At 41.5% G+C, this 17128-nt stretch overlaps 1 protein-coding gene across 3 annotated transcripts in view; it reads right to left on the reverse strand.

Annotated features, from left to right (window-relative positions):
* ADAMTS12 (ADAM metallopeptidase with thrombospondin type 1 motif 12) overlaps positions 1 to 17128 on the reverse strand; it is a 377858-nt gene that overhangs the window by 218205 nt on the left and 142525 nt on the right. For all 3 annotated transcript variants that reach the window (XM_050793804.1, XM_050793805.1, XM_050793806.1), the window contains exon 3: positions 9779 to 9923. In XM_050793804.1, the coding sequence (XP_050649761.1) occupies positions 9779 to 9923 (145 nt within the window). The remainder of the gene's footprint in view (positions 1 to 9778; positions 9924 to 17128) is intronic.

A 17128-nucleotide genomic window follows, 5' to 3' on the forward strand; every position in this document is an offset into this window, starting at 1 on the left:
ACAGTAACCTCCGCCTCCCAGGTTCAAGTGTTTCTCCTGCCTCAACCTCCCAAGTAGCTGGTATTACAGGCATGTGCCACCACACCCAGCTAATTTTTGTATTTTTAGTAGAGACGGGGTGTTTCACCATGTTGGCCAGGATGGTCTCAATCTCTTGACCTCATGATCTGCCCGCCTCAGCCTCCCAAAGTGCTGGGATTACACCAAAACCACTTTTGTGGCTTATTTTGAGGAAACATTTCTAACCCTCCTAATTACATTAATTCCTCTGCTAGATACTCTTATAGCATTTGTCACCATGTTCATGCATATGATTTTGTGATTTTTTGTTTAAGTTATTTTTCCACTAGACTGTAAGTCTCTGAGGGCAGGGCCTAATCTGACAGGTTCAGAGCTGTGTCCCTTAGTACCTGACAAATTAAAATTTCTTGAAAAAAAGGAGGTCAATCAATGACACACAAAGCAATGTAATTAAAGGTATTGAACTTTCTCATTTTTGGCTTACTGGCCCAAAAAGTGCCCTAGGGGATTCATTAATCTGCCTTTGAAGGGAAGGATTAGAGCATAAAGTACATTGATAATTTCCTCAAACATCCGATGTCAAATCTAACAAGTAAACTTCCTTCCCCATTAAAGGATATCACCACATTTAAAAAAAAAATGTGGTGATGTATGAGACTTCCAGCCGCTGCACAGAAATGGGACACTGTGGGGGTGGGAATGCTTGTTTTCCCAAACATTGGCATTAATCAAGCTGTGGGACACATTCATAGTTAACATTAATTGCTGCCAAAGAACACATTTGCCTTGCCTCAGTGGTTCCCAGTGCTTTTGGAATGCTGAGACCCTTGCCCCAGGTAAGACTGATATCTACGCACACCCGCAGTGCCACACTGCAAACACACATCATTTGCTCATGCAATTAATTAACAGACATTTGTTAAATAATTAGTATGCATCAGATACTAGGCTTGATACTTACAATACAAAGATATGTCTACTGGTGGAAATAAGATCCAAGTTCAATAGGATAATCACTAATGAAGCTGTAATTCACTCATGTATTTACTCATTCATTCATTCATTCATTCATTCATTCATTCAGCATTTACCAGATGCTCACGACTATGGCCAGCTCTATCTTAGGCAACTGAAGGATACTGCAGAGAACAAAAGCGAGAAAGTATTTGCCTGGATGGAGCATATTTCTGGTTCATGGAAGACAGATAATAAACCAATAAACAAATAAGCAGCTAAAATAACGTCGGGTGATGACAAGTGCTGTGAAAGAATAAAGTAGGATAAAGGGCTTGCAAAGTGATGGAGGGAAGCCATCTCAAACAGTGGTCAGGGAAGGCTTCTCTGGGTATTTTGAGCTGATTAGCATGAAAGGGTGAGCCATAAAGAAATTTGGGAGAGGAGTGTTCCAGGCAGAGAGAACAGCCAGATCTTGCAGTGAGCCCACTTCAGGGAACACTGAGGAGGCAGAAAAGGAAAAGGAGAGCGGTGAGAGACGAGGTAGATGATAACAAGGGGCCACATCAGAATGCAGATTGAGCTCAAGAAACGGTGGGGGCTAGCAGGCCTTGGAGGCAGTCTAGGGTTGGGGAAGGCGGCACTATTTGAAATGAGACTGGAAGAATGCCAGAAATCTACTTAGTGGACTGGACAGAAATCTACTTGTCCTCCCACTGCTTACAGGAAACTAAAAACTATGCATGCTCTAGGCTCAGGGAGAAGCACCCAGTTTGCTAAGATTGCTCTGGCCAACTGGCCGGGTCTCAGGGCCTCATCTTCGGTATCATCCTCCAAGGCTCCTGCCTCTTTTGTATCTGCCTAGAGAACACACCTGCTCCTCTCTACCCAAGAGCTCTCGTAGGTCTCCATCTCTACATTCCTGCCTGCTTCAATATTTTGTTCACCCTTGTATCCTAAGTACCTGGTGTCTGGCACAGTGTGAGTGTGGGAGCTCATTAAGTAAATGAAATAACTTTCTTTCTTTTCCTATCTGCGTCTACCCATCCATCTATTCATCCATCCAACCATCCATCCATCCATCCACCCACCCTTCTTTCCTTCTATCCATACATAAATATATACACAATCTGCTTTTCTCCAAAATAAAGATTTTAAGGAGTCCTTTTATTTTTAACTACACCCTCAGGCCACAAGTCACAACCTTTGCCACATCTTTGTCTCTGGTGCACATTCCTCTTTAGGAGTGAGGTAAGTTGCAGCTACTGCTGGTTTGCAGGCCATTCAGAGCACACACTAAATTCCTCCAGGAAAGGGTGGCTATCCTCAGGGTTTAAACTGGCTCCATATAGGTAAAATAGAAGTATCTAATAAGCTATAAAATGCATCACAGACAGTAAGTTCAATACTTTAGTTGCACATATTTAAGTTCCTGCTGTATCCAGGAACTCTGACAGATCTTGGGAACACCCCTGGGCATAAGCAGACATGACTCCTGTCCCCACTGAGCTTCTTGTCTAGGGAAAGACTCAGGCAGATACTCATATGATAGAGCCTGTGGTAGGGTATGAAATAGGTAGTGTTCTAACGGAAGCCATGTGCGGGTCCTACAGAATAAGTAGAAGTCACTCAGACCGGCATTTGCAGAGAATACGTTTCAGGGAGAAGAAATCTAGGGGCAAGGGGTAGCGGTGATGAAAAGCAAAGCTTCTTTAAATAATACAAATGAGGTCAGGATGGCACCAGGCTATATTTGGAGTGACAAGAGAATGCGCTCCCAAAAGGTACTAAAAGAGCTGGGTCTTTATCCTGAGGGTAATGGGTTCACTGACAGGCTTTAGTCATGGGAAAAATATGATCTGATTTGTGTTTTAGAAATATTTCTCTGACTTCTAATGGGAGACATCAAGGGCAGGTATACTAGTCAGGAGGCTGCTGCAATCATCCAAGTGAGAGGCGACAAATGCTGGGGCACAGTAATGACACTGGGGAAAGGCAGACAATTTAGAAAACTATTTAGGGAGGCAGAAATGACAGGACTTGGTAATAATGTGAGTTGGTTGAGGACATGGATAAAGAAGGCCAACCTCACCAGGGGTTTACTTGCCACACAGAGCTTTGAAGCTAGAAATTTGGTAATTTGTTTTGGGTTTTGTTTCATTTTTTTTAAAAAATGAAAGACAGGGTTTCACTGCCACCCAGGCTGGAGTGCAGCAGCATGATTATAGCTCACTGCAGCCTCAATCTCCTGGCTCAAGCAATCCTTCTGCCTCAGCCTTCTGGGCAGCTGGGACTACAGGTGTGCACCACCACTTCTGGCCAATTAAAAAAAATTTTTTTCTTTGGTAAAGATGATGTCTTGCTATGTAGCCCAGGCTAGTCTTGAACTCCTGTGGTCAGTCAATCCTCCCACATAGGCCTCCCGTAGCAGTGGCGTTGCAGGCATGAGCTGCTGTACCCGGCTCCTTGTTGGTTTTCGTTAGAGTGAATCTCACTTTTTCATCAGAACTTCTGATGACTCTACGGCTGAGGGGTAGAAAGCTCAGAGGCCCTCTCAGGCCTTTGCAGGATGAAGCCAGAAGGTGGGTCAGAACAGAACAAGCCTCCTCCTGCCTCCACCCAAGGCAGATGGCAGCACAGGAATGATGAAGGGCAAAGCTCGAAGCTACTTATTCATTGCCCTACAGAGTTGTGGGAAATGCCAGAGAGCTTAGATAATGAACACATCAAGTAACATTTCTTTAGCATTAGGACATTCTGTCCTACAAAAGAACCATCTGTCAGGTGAAACTGATCCTTTGCTCATATTGATCCAAAGGCCCCTCCCACCCCAGAATGCCTCCCACGGCGCTCTTGGCAGTTCTGAGTTCAGTTCCGCACTTCAGTGCAGCCTCCGCCACTGTGACAGCACCGGCTCAGCACGGAGTATCCTGGAGAAGATAAGACAAGCAGATGTTGTGTTTCCAGGGAGCCGTTTCCTTTTCGGGGCATGGAAACCCAGGCACCTGAAGGGATGAAGGAACATACGAAAAGAATATCCAGTGCTGAGGAAATGCAAAGAAGATTATCTGCATGAAGGCTGGTTAATGAAAAAAGGCTTAAAAAAAAAAAAAAAAAACAGATTATCTCAGAGCTACACAGAAACTCTGCTGAGGCCTCTGGCATTCTGAGTAACTAAAGTAACTAAAGTCTAAACTCGAATTTTATCAAGCAAACAAAACTAATAAGGTTATTATTTTATCTCCCTATACATTCATGCATTAAGCATTTCCCCAAATTTTCACCAACAGTCTTTTCATCCCTCTCATTAGTAAAAACTTGAAGTGCTTTATCAATCCTTCCACCAGTCCTTATAGCAGATAATAATAATATATATACACATGCCACCCCTCCAAAAATAGAAGAAACAATAAAAAACAAACGTAGAGCAACAATTAAAATGTTCACTACCTCATAGCAAAGCAAAGCACAAACTACTGTGGAACCACCTCTATTCACAAGGCAATCAAGCAATCAAGAAATTCAAGACAAGACTCAGGCAGGTTGTGTCAAGAAATGTTTGCGTTAGCCAAGGAAAACAAATAGTACCATCCATTGAGTAAATGTCAAACTCAGTGTGGAGTATGGTGGTCACTTAGAATCTTCAACTCACTAGATTTCCATGAAATCGGAACAAAATTATAAACATCCCCCAAGTTTATAACTTTGTTCTGATTTATCAGATTGGTGCTCTCACAAGCTAATAAATTCCAAGGAGCTAGTGTTAATGGTATTGTACCATTGACATTTATTTATATTTGAGCATGTAATTTTCAAAAGCAACTCACAATTTCCGAATGTCTTAGATAAGAAGTTCACTTGAGGCTTTGATTTCTTGCAATAGACCAGATATTCTTAAACATGCTCCAGTACTAAGCCCCTAACAATAGTAAAACATGAAAGAAAGAAGAAATCCTCAGAGGCCAAAAGTAGAAAAAAAAATTAAGCAAAACAATTCAGACGAAAAAGTAAAAGATGCAGCATGATGATCTTTACGTGTCAACGTGGTTAGGCTGCAGTCCCCGTTATTCAATCAAACACTAATCTGGGTGTTGCTAGGAAGGCATTTTGTAGATGTGATTAAAGCCTATAATCAGTTGGCTGTTAGCAAGGAAAATGACTCCTCATAATGTAGCAGGCCTGATTTAATCAGTCAAAAAGCAGAACTGGGTCTAGAGCAGAGCCGAGATTTTCCAGAAGAAGAAATGTTGTCTTTTTTGGGCACAGCGGTTTCAGCCTGTGCCCGAGAGTTCTAGCCTGACCTTTTGGCTGGCCTGCCCATGAATTTGGGACTTGCCGAGTCAGCCCCCACTATTGCATGAGCCAATTTCTTACAATGAATTTCTTAATATATTTTCCTACTGGTTGTTCTTATCTGATTGAACCCTGACTGGTACATGGCACTGGTAGCTCATCTGGGATATCTGTTGCTCCCTATTTTTGCTCTGGGGAAAAAAGACATTAGAACTCATAGGGTGAAAAGTCAGTCTAGGGACTAAGTGAAAAAGGAAACCAGAAAACAAGCAAACAAAGTAAGTAAACTAAGCAAACAAAGTGGGCCTTGACTCTAGGTCCAGGGGAGACAACTATTAATTAAGAATCTATAGCCACAAGCCTTAGATTTAGGGCCCATAGATTAGGGCCCAAATTCACAAGAGGATATGTGTGATTTTAACATTAAACATATTGAGATACCACTTCATATTCACCAGACTAACTACATGTAAAAGTGAGAATGCCAAGTACTAGACAGAATATGGGAAAATGGAAACTCTTGTTCACTGCTCTTGAACAATTTTGCATTATCTGTTAAAGTCATAGACATATTTATCTTATTGGTTACTAATTTCATTCCACTACTGGGTGGAATGAACCCAGTACTGGAATATCTATGAACCTGTGTACTAGGAAATATGGACAAGAAGGTTCTTTTCAACATAATGTATAATAGCCCAAGCCTGCAAGCAGTTCAGATCTACTCAAAGGAGACTGGATCGAGTGTGAAAGAACCATGAGATGGAAATTCTACAGAAGAGAAGATGAATGAATTATAGCTACATGTCCTAGCAACCCAATATTGTGTAGCAAAAAGTACAAAACTGTCCTTAAGATTCCAAATCTCTTGTTGGTCTTACTATATATTATAAAGATAAAGCCAGGACTAGATCTCTACTTACTCATGTCCTATACCCAAGCTGTCAGTGCTTCAGACAAAGAGCTATATTCTATTTACAATTCTACCCAAACACCCTAGGAAAAACCTGGTGCAAAGAAGATACCTCATGGATATTTGTTGAATGAATGAATATATTTTGAACACAAGCATGTATGCCAGGAGCCAGACCCTGTTTTTCTAGCCTAGAGTCCTAATGCATGAAATCCCAGACTCCAACCTTACCTGCCAGGACCCTTTTCTGCCATAGATGACCCAGTATCTGTTCTCATCTGATTGATCTGACCAGTGTTCATTCTTCTTCCCCAGATTTCTGGAACAAAAGTTCCCACAGAGACTTCCATCTAACACCACTCAAATCCCAGTGTGATCATGTTCTCACCAAAAAGCCTTAGAGAAAGGAGCTTGTCTCCACTGATAAAACGAGGTTTTGAAATTTCCCCTGGATTTAATTCAGGCAAGCTATATTTTCCCACTGTTTACCGTAGATTCTAGAAAGTCAATCTTAGAGGAAACAAGAATTTCAGCAGGGCTTACCAAACATAAGGCTTAGAAAAGCAAACAAAGCTAGCATAACAACTTAAGAAAATGTAGCTAAAATTGAGCAAATCAAAAACAAAATAGCATCACATTAAAGGCCTGAAAAATAGAAATTAAGTCACATTGATAAGGGACATATTGTGACACTTGGGCACCTTTGTATGTGGGAAATAAAAATGAGTGAAAGGACAGATTTTAGGAGAAATGAATTGATGTTTTTTCTCTCTTGAAGCACTGGGGTACTTTTAAATTACATCTTTCTTCAATATCTAGAGTGTTCCTCTTTGAACATTACAAAAGAAAAATGCTTTATATATGGTAAAGGTGATCTTTTCTTCGTATAATCACAGTGATTCAGTCTGGCAACATCAACTGACCTGCATGAAACGTACTTTAATGTTGGTTAATGATACCACTACTGTCAGTTAATTCTGTCCTCTCTGCAGGGCAATATAGTATAAGAACACTGCAATGACCTGGTTTAGCAAGGCCAAGAACATTTCATTATACCAAGATTTAAACATTTTAAACGTCATGTGTGGTTTAAGAATAGTCACAAGCACATTAGCAATTCTTGAATCTCTACCTACTGTTTAAACAGTAGCTATACATTACACGTATTGTCTGAGGAAGAGAAATGATCACACACAGTTGATACTTCCTCAATATTTGGAAAAGGCATGTTTCTTTTTTCTTTCCATGAGTGACATATATATTAGACACTAATACACTCTAGCTTCATCTTCTTGGCTATGAAATATCCTTTGTCAGTTCCTTTTTGATGACTTACTGAATTCCTACTTTGCACTGAACCCTCTGTTACACACTGACTGGGGAGGGAATACCTATTCTAATAGGGCTTGTGAGAATTATTGATGAAACAAGGTTTATATTCAAGGAAGACTTAAAAAGTAAACCGGAGACCGTATAAAGCTTCAGGTAGAATAGAACTGTGACTCGTGAGCTTGGCTATATTCTGGCACCAATTACTCTGATGCTTTTGACAATTCTCTCCCTTCTCTGAGACACAACTATCTCTTTGGTGAAAGAAGGAAGGAAGCTACATAAGGCACCCTCAAAGGTTCTTCTAGTAGAGCTCTTCAATTCTGACACTCTGGGGTACTAAGCAGATGTAAGAGAGTGTCTTTTTTGTGAATTTCTATACCAGATACTCTCTCATACTTGCTTAGTACCTCAAGATACAAAGGTGGAGAAATTACAACTGGTGGAAATTCTATCTGGTGGAGAAATCCCATCTGGTGGAGAAATTAGCAAGGCAAAGATTGTATGGCATTAATCAGAGAAGGTTCTTTAGAAGTGGAAAGTCTTGAGACTGGCCTAGAAGCACAACATGAAATGGGATGACAAACGTTGTAATTGTGGAGTTGCCCATGCCTTAATAGGGGGCCTTGATATTTGTAAACCCCACTCTTTTCCAATCCATCCCTTCTGTTTTCATGACTAAATATTTGCTATTCTCAATTCATTTGTAATTAACTCTGCCTCAATAGGGGAGTTGTGAGAGAGCGGTGTTCAAGGTGGGTAGATGAGGAATAGCCTCACTCATTTCACAGAGCAAGGATGCCTACAGGAGCGAGTGTCCAGCCAAGTTCACTCACTATGCTAGTAACTTTCTCCACCGTATTGACATTCTAGGGATTTAAAAGGTACCAGATCACAAAGTGTTCCCCATCACCCAGAGTGTAATAGAACTGGGCAATTATCCAGGTGATGGATCAACGACAAACAAGAGGACGCTAGATATTCACATTGAGACTAACTTATCTGTATTGATACCTTCATCACTCAAATCAGCCACATGATCTATTTCATCCCTTTTCTTGATACTTGTTAGAGGATTTAGCCAGTAAGTTATCTAATTTAAAACAAAGCTGCAGTAGCTTACTCAAGTTAACAATTTAAAGCAGTTGTCTGTTTTTGTGTACAGAAAACATTTTAGACTCAAAAGTTTCTTATTGCTTACATGCTCGGCTAAGATGATAGAAGAAACTCCCAAGGAAGTTGCTATCTGGCATAGGGTCTGGGTGAAGTCTGTAGGGAAGTCGCTTGTCCCCTTGTCCTTTCATTCTCCTATTTGCAAAGCTCCAGTTCTGAGTCCCTCCTGCCCTTTTCAGAATCTACCTTTCCTCACTCCCTCATCATCTGTTTTCCCTTTGAGGTCTACAGTTTCCAAATCCTCAAGACACATAAATAATGTTAGGGATTCCTTTTGTTAACGGGCCCTCTGGCATTGTTTTCTTCTCTGAAGAAAGGAGATATTATATAATATTTAAGAAACTGTCCCGATTCCCAATCGTGATAAACGAATGCATAGTTTATTATCTCCTACACACTAAGAAGAATGTGGGAGTTGCAAGGAAGTGACTTGCATCAGTTTACTTCTGAAAACTACCTGAAATTATTTGGGACAAGGCCAAGAGGACCAATTCAGATCATTCTTGGGGCTTAAGGACAGGGAACGCAGCTCAGCAAACTGCAGACATGACACTGTGTAGCCGAAAGAGGCTTTACTGAATTCATCATCTGACAATGTGTTGATGATTTTTTCAGTTTTTCTTCACACATTATTATCAGCATCATCAAACATTTAAATCTGCCTTCCATATGCAGATGTGACAAGCTGTCTGGTAATATTCTATACTAATGTATTATAACACTGCTAATACTGAAAATCATTACATCTTTATTTTAACTATTTTCCTCTACACTATTCAGAAGAGTTTTTTTTTTTAATTCATTATAAATGTCTTATAAGTATCATCAATTAATGTGGCAAAGATGCTTTCATTTCCTTCTCATTAAGAATATGCAGAGACTCAAGTATTGACAATTGAAAGGGTTTATACAACCAACAAGAATGTACACTTTCTGGCAACAGAATACGGAAGAGATTTGAATGTCATGAAGATATTTAAAAAAAAGAATACAGAGGAGATAAGAGACTTGAATAAGAATAGGTCGTGTTTTAATAAAACAACCAAAAGAACAAAACAGATTCCTCAATCCAGGAGGACATGTGAGTCACAATACCGTTTAATCCACAGGTTGGCTCCTTGGTTTCTGGAACTTTCTGCCTCCTGTAAACGATGTGCGGGTGGTACCCTCCCTCAACCAATAGGTGCTTCTTCACGGGTTCAATGAAAAAGTCTCCATGTGGTAGTTGGAAAAATCCAGTCTGTAAATACATTCAACAAGAAAGTTTATTTTAACCAATTCTATACACATACAAAAAGCAAAGTGAAAAATTCTACAGCTTATGAGTATCTCTGAAACTCCTAAGACCAGTGCTTTCAGAGTCTGCTGTTTGATCTCATAGAAGAGTTACATGCAAATAATTTAGTAAAATACCTTTATAGTCATCATTACTAAATATTTGGGAGTCACAGATCCCTTTGTGACCTTATTGAAAAAAGTACACATGTACACATGAATCCGAAATGCAGCCTACAATTCTTTAGGTTCACAGATTCCTCTAAAACCCATTGCTGGGTATCTATGGATCCCAAATGAAGATCCAGTGTTTCCCAGTTGTTCTATTATGGAGTTGGGACCTATGTCCCACACTCCATTGACAACTTTTAGAACATTTGCCTGCATGGGTGTAGCCCAGCCACATATTCACACAACTGAGTGTTTAATGGCACTCTTCACTCAAGAAAACGAAGAAACATAATACAAAGTCCTTGATCTGAGACTGAGTTTCAGGGGCCTACGGCAGAAAGCCCTCTGTCAGTTTCTAGGGAAAGGGGGACGTTCTCATTTCACAGATATGAAAATCAGTGACATGCTACAGAACACTGGCCAAAGAGTAACTCCTTTTAGAGGTCAGGTCTAGATGTGCTCTAACCTACAACTCTCTTGTCCTTTCAGGAAAATGTTTAGTGCTCATTTGAGGTGCTTAGAAAACTGCTTTGTCAATGATCTCCTAAGAATTCGGGTTTAACTCTCAGGATCTCAACGCTAAGTCTATGTAACAAAGGAACTGACCTAGACGGACTGCTTGGGGCATCACATTAAAGTGATCAGGAGCTCAGACTAGGGAATTAAACTGGGTTCAAACTAAATAACTCCTCCATGCAATAGGGAGCAAGTGACTGGCTGAGTTTTTAATTTCTCAGCTGAAAAATAGGATAAATCAAGGGTTGCTATGAAGAGTAAATGAGTTAATATAGGCAAAGGTCTTAGAAGAGGGCCTGGCTCATAGTCTCACCTACCATTAGGCTCTTTCTGGATCTCTGATTCTATGTCAGTTTATTGCAATAGGGTCTCCAGAGTCAATATAGCAGTTCAGTAAATGTTAAGGTTGCAAAACTGAACTTGGAAACATGGGGGCTTAAGGAAACTGCACAAGGCTTTCAAGGTTCAAGCTCCTTTCACTATTCCTCAGTAACTCAAGGCTTCCTGCTCTGCAGATGAGTCTGAAGACAAGCTGAGGAGCCCCCACAGTCAGGAGGCAAGAGGGGCACCAACAAAGAGGAACGCTGGTCTCCACCGGACAGCTCTAGACTTGGGAGTCTTTCCAAAATGTGTGCTTCACTGTAGACAGTAATGTAACCAGATCTTAACACAAACCTCACAATCGGCTTCCTATTTTGATTGCTGACCTTGGAATTTATTTAATAATAAGCACCATAGAAAAAAATAGAGCACTTTACTGGGAGTAATAAGAACAGCTGTGTGACCTCAAATGGGTCATGCAAACTTTTTGAGGCACAAAGCCCTCTTCTGTAAAAGGGGGCAACACCTACTACCTCATAGGGCTGTTAGGGGAATCAAACGAGGTGAAGCTTGTAAAAGTGCCATGCAAACTGCTTTATAAATGCAGAGGGGTAATACTTTAACTACCAGCTCCAATAGCAGTTACATCTGACACAATTTGCTTTTATGCTGACATTGCTGAGAAAACAAGACATTTTTTTCAGTATCTGTCTCTGAGGAAAATCTCTGGAACAGGAAGGAAGAATAAACAAGACGCAAAGACAGTTGTGAAATAACTGCCATAAAATAGCGGGAAACAGACTCTGTGCAGTACTGAGCTTTGGTTCCATTTCTCTTCTGAGTCAGAGACCAGGCACAAGAGGAGAATGTGAACCTGTTGTCAGAAAGCTCATTTATTCCATGGAAACAAAGCAGAAGTCCAGGAGTCCTCAAGGATGATTGGACCTCGCGGCCCTTAGTGCACCTGCTATCAGCCCAATACTGATGTCCTTGAAGGAGAAAAACTACAAAAGATACCACCAAGATGAAGGAGTTATTGGTGTTTCTTCAGTCTCAAATTTTGGACCCGACTGGCACAGAAGAAACAGATGGGACTCCACTTGAGGACATAATAACCATTTTACACGCAACATGAATGAGAATGCCTGAGAACCAAACCAGCATCTTCCTAAAGGCTTACTCCATTTGCATTCCTCCACTAGGTGGTCTTGCCAGGGTGCACGTGGAAATCACCTATTCAACCTCAATGTTTCTCAGAAGCTACCTGGAAACCTGTGAGAGCTGCTGACTCATCCGCTAGAAGAGAAGCCGGAGATCTGCTGACATGCAAGTAGGCTGCTGGTCCCATGATCCTGTGTGTTTGTTATGGAGAAGGGAACAGGTAGGAGAGGGGATGAAGCAGCTGTGGGGAGAGAGAGGTGGGGAATTCCTCAGCTAAACTCTGTACCTCTTCTCTCTCCCAACATATAAACGCAGAGCTTTGTACATCTAGTACCCAGGTGAGCCCAGTTTATTGGTCTCCTCTCATCTAACTGGAGCTAGCGTCATGCTAGAAGAAAATCACCCATGGTTTGCTTTCCAAAGAAAGGGCTGGCTCCTACTTTCCCTGAAGCAAATTGCCCAAGAGAACCACCTTCTTCGGTTACCAGGTCTGTACCTGAACCAAAGAAAATAGTTTCCATTTCGGTCTTCTTTGCAACCTGCTCACTTCTCTTACATCTTTAAAGGAGAATGGAAATGGAATTGAGGAAAAAGTATCCAATTTAGTGTGGACTTACACTGGGCATTCAGAAGAACCTGGGCAGGATGAATCATAGGCTAAAGCTCCAAGATAAACATGCCCCTTCACCCCCCATGTCATCTGCTCTTCTCCCACCTGGTATCCAGGAGTCTCTGCATACTGCTAACTCTCTTCTGGAAATAAACTCACCTACCTGTTTTAATTAAGTTAAAAATATCTGGCTGGGCACGGTGGCTCATGCCTGTAATCCCAGCGCTTTGGGAGGCCAATGTAGGTGGATCACCCAAGGTCAGGAGTTTGAGTCCAGCCTGGCCAACATGGTGAAACAGCATGGTGAAACCCTATCTCTACTAAAACTACAAAAATTAGCCAGGTGTGGTGGCACACACCTGTAATCCCAGCTATCTGGGAGGCTGAGGCAGGAGAATTGCTTGAGCCTGGGAGGTGGAGGTTGCAGTGAGCCGAGATTGCGCCATTGTACTCCAGCCTGGGAGACAAGAGCGAACGAAACTCCGTCTCAAAAAATAAAATAAATAAATAAATAAATAAATAAATAAATAAATAAAATAAAATAAAAATCTGTGAATGCTTCCCAAGTCCACTAAAAACTGTTTAAAATAAACTTTATTTTGAAGCATTATAAACATATGGAGAGATGTACAAAATCCTAATTGTAAATCCCCATAAATCTTTTATAAAAGGAACACCTAGATGCAGAGATAGAACATTACCAGCAGCTCAGAGACTCCCTGTTCCTTCTCCAGATCAATGACATCCCCCATGGGTAACAATGATCCTGATTTCCAATGTCAGTTTTGAGCCTATTTTGAATTGTTTGGAGGAAAAATTATGTGATATACACACAAACACAAAAAGGCTACTGGTTCATTTCAAGAGTTAGGGGCTGACCAATAAAAAATATTTTGTTACAGGGGGTGAATTTCCCCTGGCCTATTAAATCAGACTTTTCATATTGCGTTAGGAGAAATACAGCAAGCCCAGATGGTAGGGATAAGACCAAAGGCTGAGATGCATTGGTGTGAGCCAGCTGGTATTTGACCTCCACTGCTCTTTAATGAGGAAGGATAGGGAAGGATTGTCTCACTCTTCAGAATAGTCCCAGAGTGAGAAGAGTTGCCCGTAATCTTTCCTCCTTCCCTTCAACTTGCATCAACATATTAGTCATCTTGATGTATGTGATATTTACTTCAATTAGTGACAGTGATCTGGGGTTTAGTGGGAAGCTGGCAGCATCTTATATGGAATTTGTGAATAGAATGTTCTAGAGTCACAGAGACTAGAGACCTTGAAGAGTCACCTACCCCATGCTATTGTGCCTTCTGGAGTACCACAGGTAAAGCCCGAAGGGTAAGAGCCAATGATAGTGTAAAAGACACATGAAGGCACCCCCTGGACTTGTGTGATGGAACTGTGCTTCTGAAACCCATCACCCTGCCTTGAAAATTCCTTTTACTCATTTGAAAATCACAGATGTTACCAGATGAATTTGTTTATTCCTGTAGCGATAAAGACAACACAACACATTCTGAAATCAAGAACAGAAAAAATAATTGGGGATAAAGAGGTACCCAAGGTACCCAATTATAGTATATGAAGCACTGGAAAAGACATCACCTGTTCCCCATCATATAGACAAGAAAAAGGATAAAATAGCACCCCAAATATTTCTCTTACAAAGTATCAATCTATATCTATCATAGGATCAGCCCTGCGCTGAGAGGGCTAAGAAAGGTACTGACCCTGCCCTCAAGGTTTATATACAATCCAGCCAGGAAGACAAGGCTGATATACATTAACAAGTAGGGAAGGGAACAGCAAAGCCCGGGGTAATTTTATGCTGAAAAGGACTTAGTGTTCACACAATTCAAGAGGCAAACCCATGGCCTCTGGTGGCACTGAGCCTAGAGCCCAGACCTGAAGTCCTGTGTCACAGAGCCCTTCCCCACAGAACACAGCCCTCACGGGAGCGGTTCTTCCATGGGTGCTATGGATTCTAGCACTGTGTTTCAGAGGCCAGTGAGAGTGGCTGCTTTTAGACAGTGAAGCCAAGATTGAACTTCTACAGACTCCGGAACACTTGGCACAGTCCTAAAGCCATGAGAGGCTCTCTGAATTACTATTTCTTGTTGCTGGTTTGCAAGAGACAGTTTTTTTCTCATGTAATACACAGCCAAAATCATAAGCCAGCAGAAAGGATAAGTCAAGAGATTACAGAAGCCTCAGAATAAAGAGAGGTGGGAGTAGGATCACTGGGAAGACTTCCCCCAGCACACCCTACCCTCTGCTGTGATGCCTAAGTGGCCTCCATGAAGCCAGTGAAGACAGTGACCAACGATGTCATCAATTCATGAAGATTTTGCATATGAGTCTGGGCAGCCCTAGTAACTCATGTGGTTTCAGGAAATATGGACTGAAGCCAGGAAGACATTGGTGTATCTGCCTGATAGTTACCACGTGCCAAGCAGGTATTAGGGATAAAGCAACACAACAGAGCTGGTCCCTCTGCCCTAAAACAGCTCTGTCCAACAGAACTTCCTGTGGTGATGAAGACGTTCTCTATCTGCAATGTCCAATTTGGAAGCCACGAACCCCATGTGACTGTTGAGCACTTGAGATATAGCCAATGCAATAGAGAAGCTGAATTTTTAATTTTATTTAAATTTAATTAGCTTAAATTTAAGCAGCCACAGGCAGTTAGTGGCTCCAATATTGGACAGCTTATTTGTAAAGATTGGCCAAGTAAGGAAAGAGAGAGATTCATAATCATAAGCATATTCATCTATAGTGATGAGAGCTGTCATCAGGGCCGGCCAGTTTAAGCACTTGCCTTAAAAGAAAATGAACCGCAAAAATGTGACCTACTTCACTATAATGGTTTGGTTTCATGAGCAAATACATCAGGGGCCAGACTGGGAACAGCCGTGTACTGCACACAGACTTGAGAGAATCAATAGAAACACCTGGATATAAAAAAATGCAACATTCACAAAAATTCAAATGAATCATTGGGAATAAATGTAACATGATAAGGGCTATGGGAGGGGGCTGCCACTGTCCCGAGGACAGAATGGAATGGCAACAGATGTTCTAGTAGGAACCTGGGACTGGGGCTGTGATCATGCAGAAGTGGAAGCTGGGTTCCACTTCTAGAGGGAGTTGTACCCTGAGAGCCCTGAAACATCAACATGCCTCTCAGTTGCTTTTTGAAGGAGCCTAATACAACCCTAACATACACAAGACCACATCCACTGGCTGGCAGCTCAGAATCCAAGTGGTGGGCAAAAATATCCCTTTGTTGGAAAATGGACAAAATGGATTCCAAAAGAACAAAGGATCAAAAACGTATGATAGGGTTTAACAGAAAGAGTATGAGGTGTGTGATCTTGGACCCACTGCATAACACATTGAGCCCCAGCTGTCTCATCTGTAAGATGGGGCAAAATCTATTTTAACTTGCAGCGTTATGACTATCAGAGACACTATATGTAAAATGCCTAGCAGAGGTCTTGGCATATGGTAGGTGCTCAATAAATGCAGTTTCTCATTTCATCATAGCATCATCTACGGCAAACACAGTATAAAGTGGTGCTTTGAAAACAGGTACTCCAGAGTCCATTTGCTTGACTCATCTCTTAGCTGCAAGTAACTGAAGCCTAGGCCTCAGTTTCCTCATCTGATAAATAGGAATACTGATAGTAACTTATTAACTCATTAAAGGATTTCATGTGTATTAAACGAGTCAGTGTAAAGTGCTTGGACGAGTATCCATACATAGTAAGTACCCGATAAGTGTACTGCGCTATTAGCTCTTATGCTAATATGCTACCATGATATTAACTACTGTGATAGTCTAAGGGATGCCTGGGCCACAAGTTAAGGGTTTCTGTAGAAATGGACAAAGACATTTTTTAAAAAGCTATCCCCTGCCACACTGGAGAAACTCAAATAGGCAGAAAGGTGCTGCCTACACAGTCAGATGGGAGGACTGCCAGGCTGATCCAGAGCCATCGCTAGGCTGCAAGAAGGGGCCACACTCTGACATTCAGCCTCTGGGCATAATGAACAAAAGCAAGACTCCTTCAGCAGAAGTAGGAAGTGAAGTTGATGGCAGGCAGGCAATGGAGTAACAACTGTTCTCAGAAAAACAATGGCAGTGGGCTTGCCTGAGGGCTGAAGAGAGAGGATGTGGATTTGTGCAAGGGGGTAAAGGGTTCCCACAAAAGTAAAACTAAAATTTCCAGATGTCAGTGTCACCAAAATTCTGAGCAGAAGGAGGAAGGTGTGAACCGATGGACAGGGTAGGCAGGATCTGATGGCAGAAGGGTAGAGAAAAGGAAGCAAGATGGAAAAGATTGTTAGTAGTTGTCATGGGAATTTGTCAGACTCTGAGTTGACAGAGC

Source organism: Macaca thibetana, chromosome 6, assembly GCF_024542745.1.
Source record: "Macaca thibetana thibetana isolate TM-01 chromosome 6, ASM2454274v1, whole genome shotgun sequence".
NCBI lineage: Eukaryota > Metazoa > Chordata > Mammalia > Primates > Cercopithecidae > Macaca > Macaca thibetana.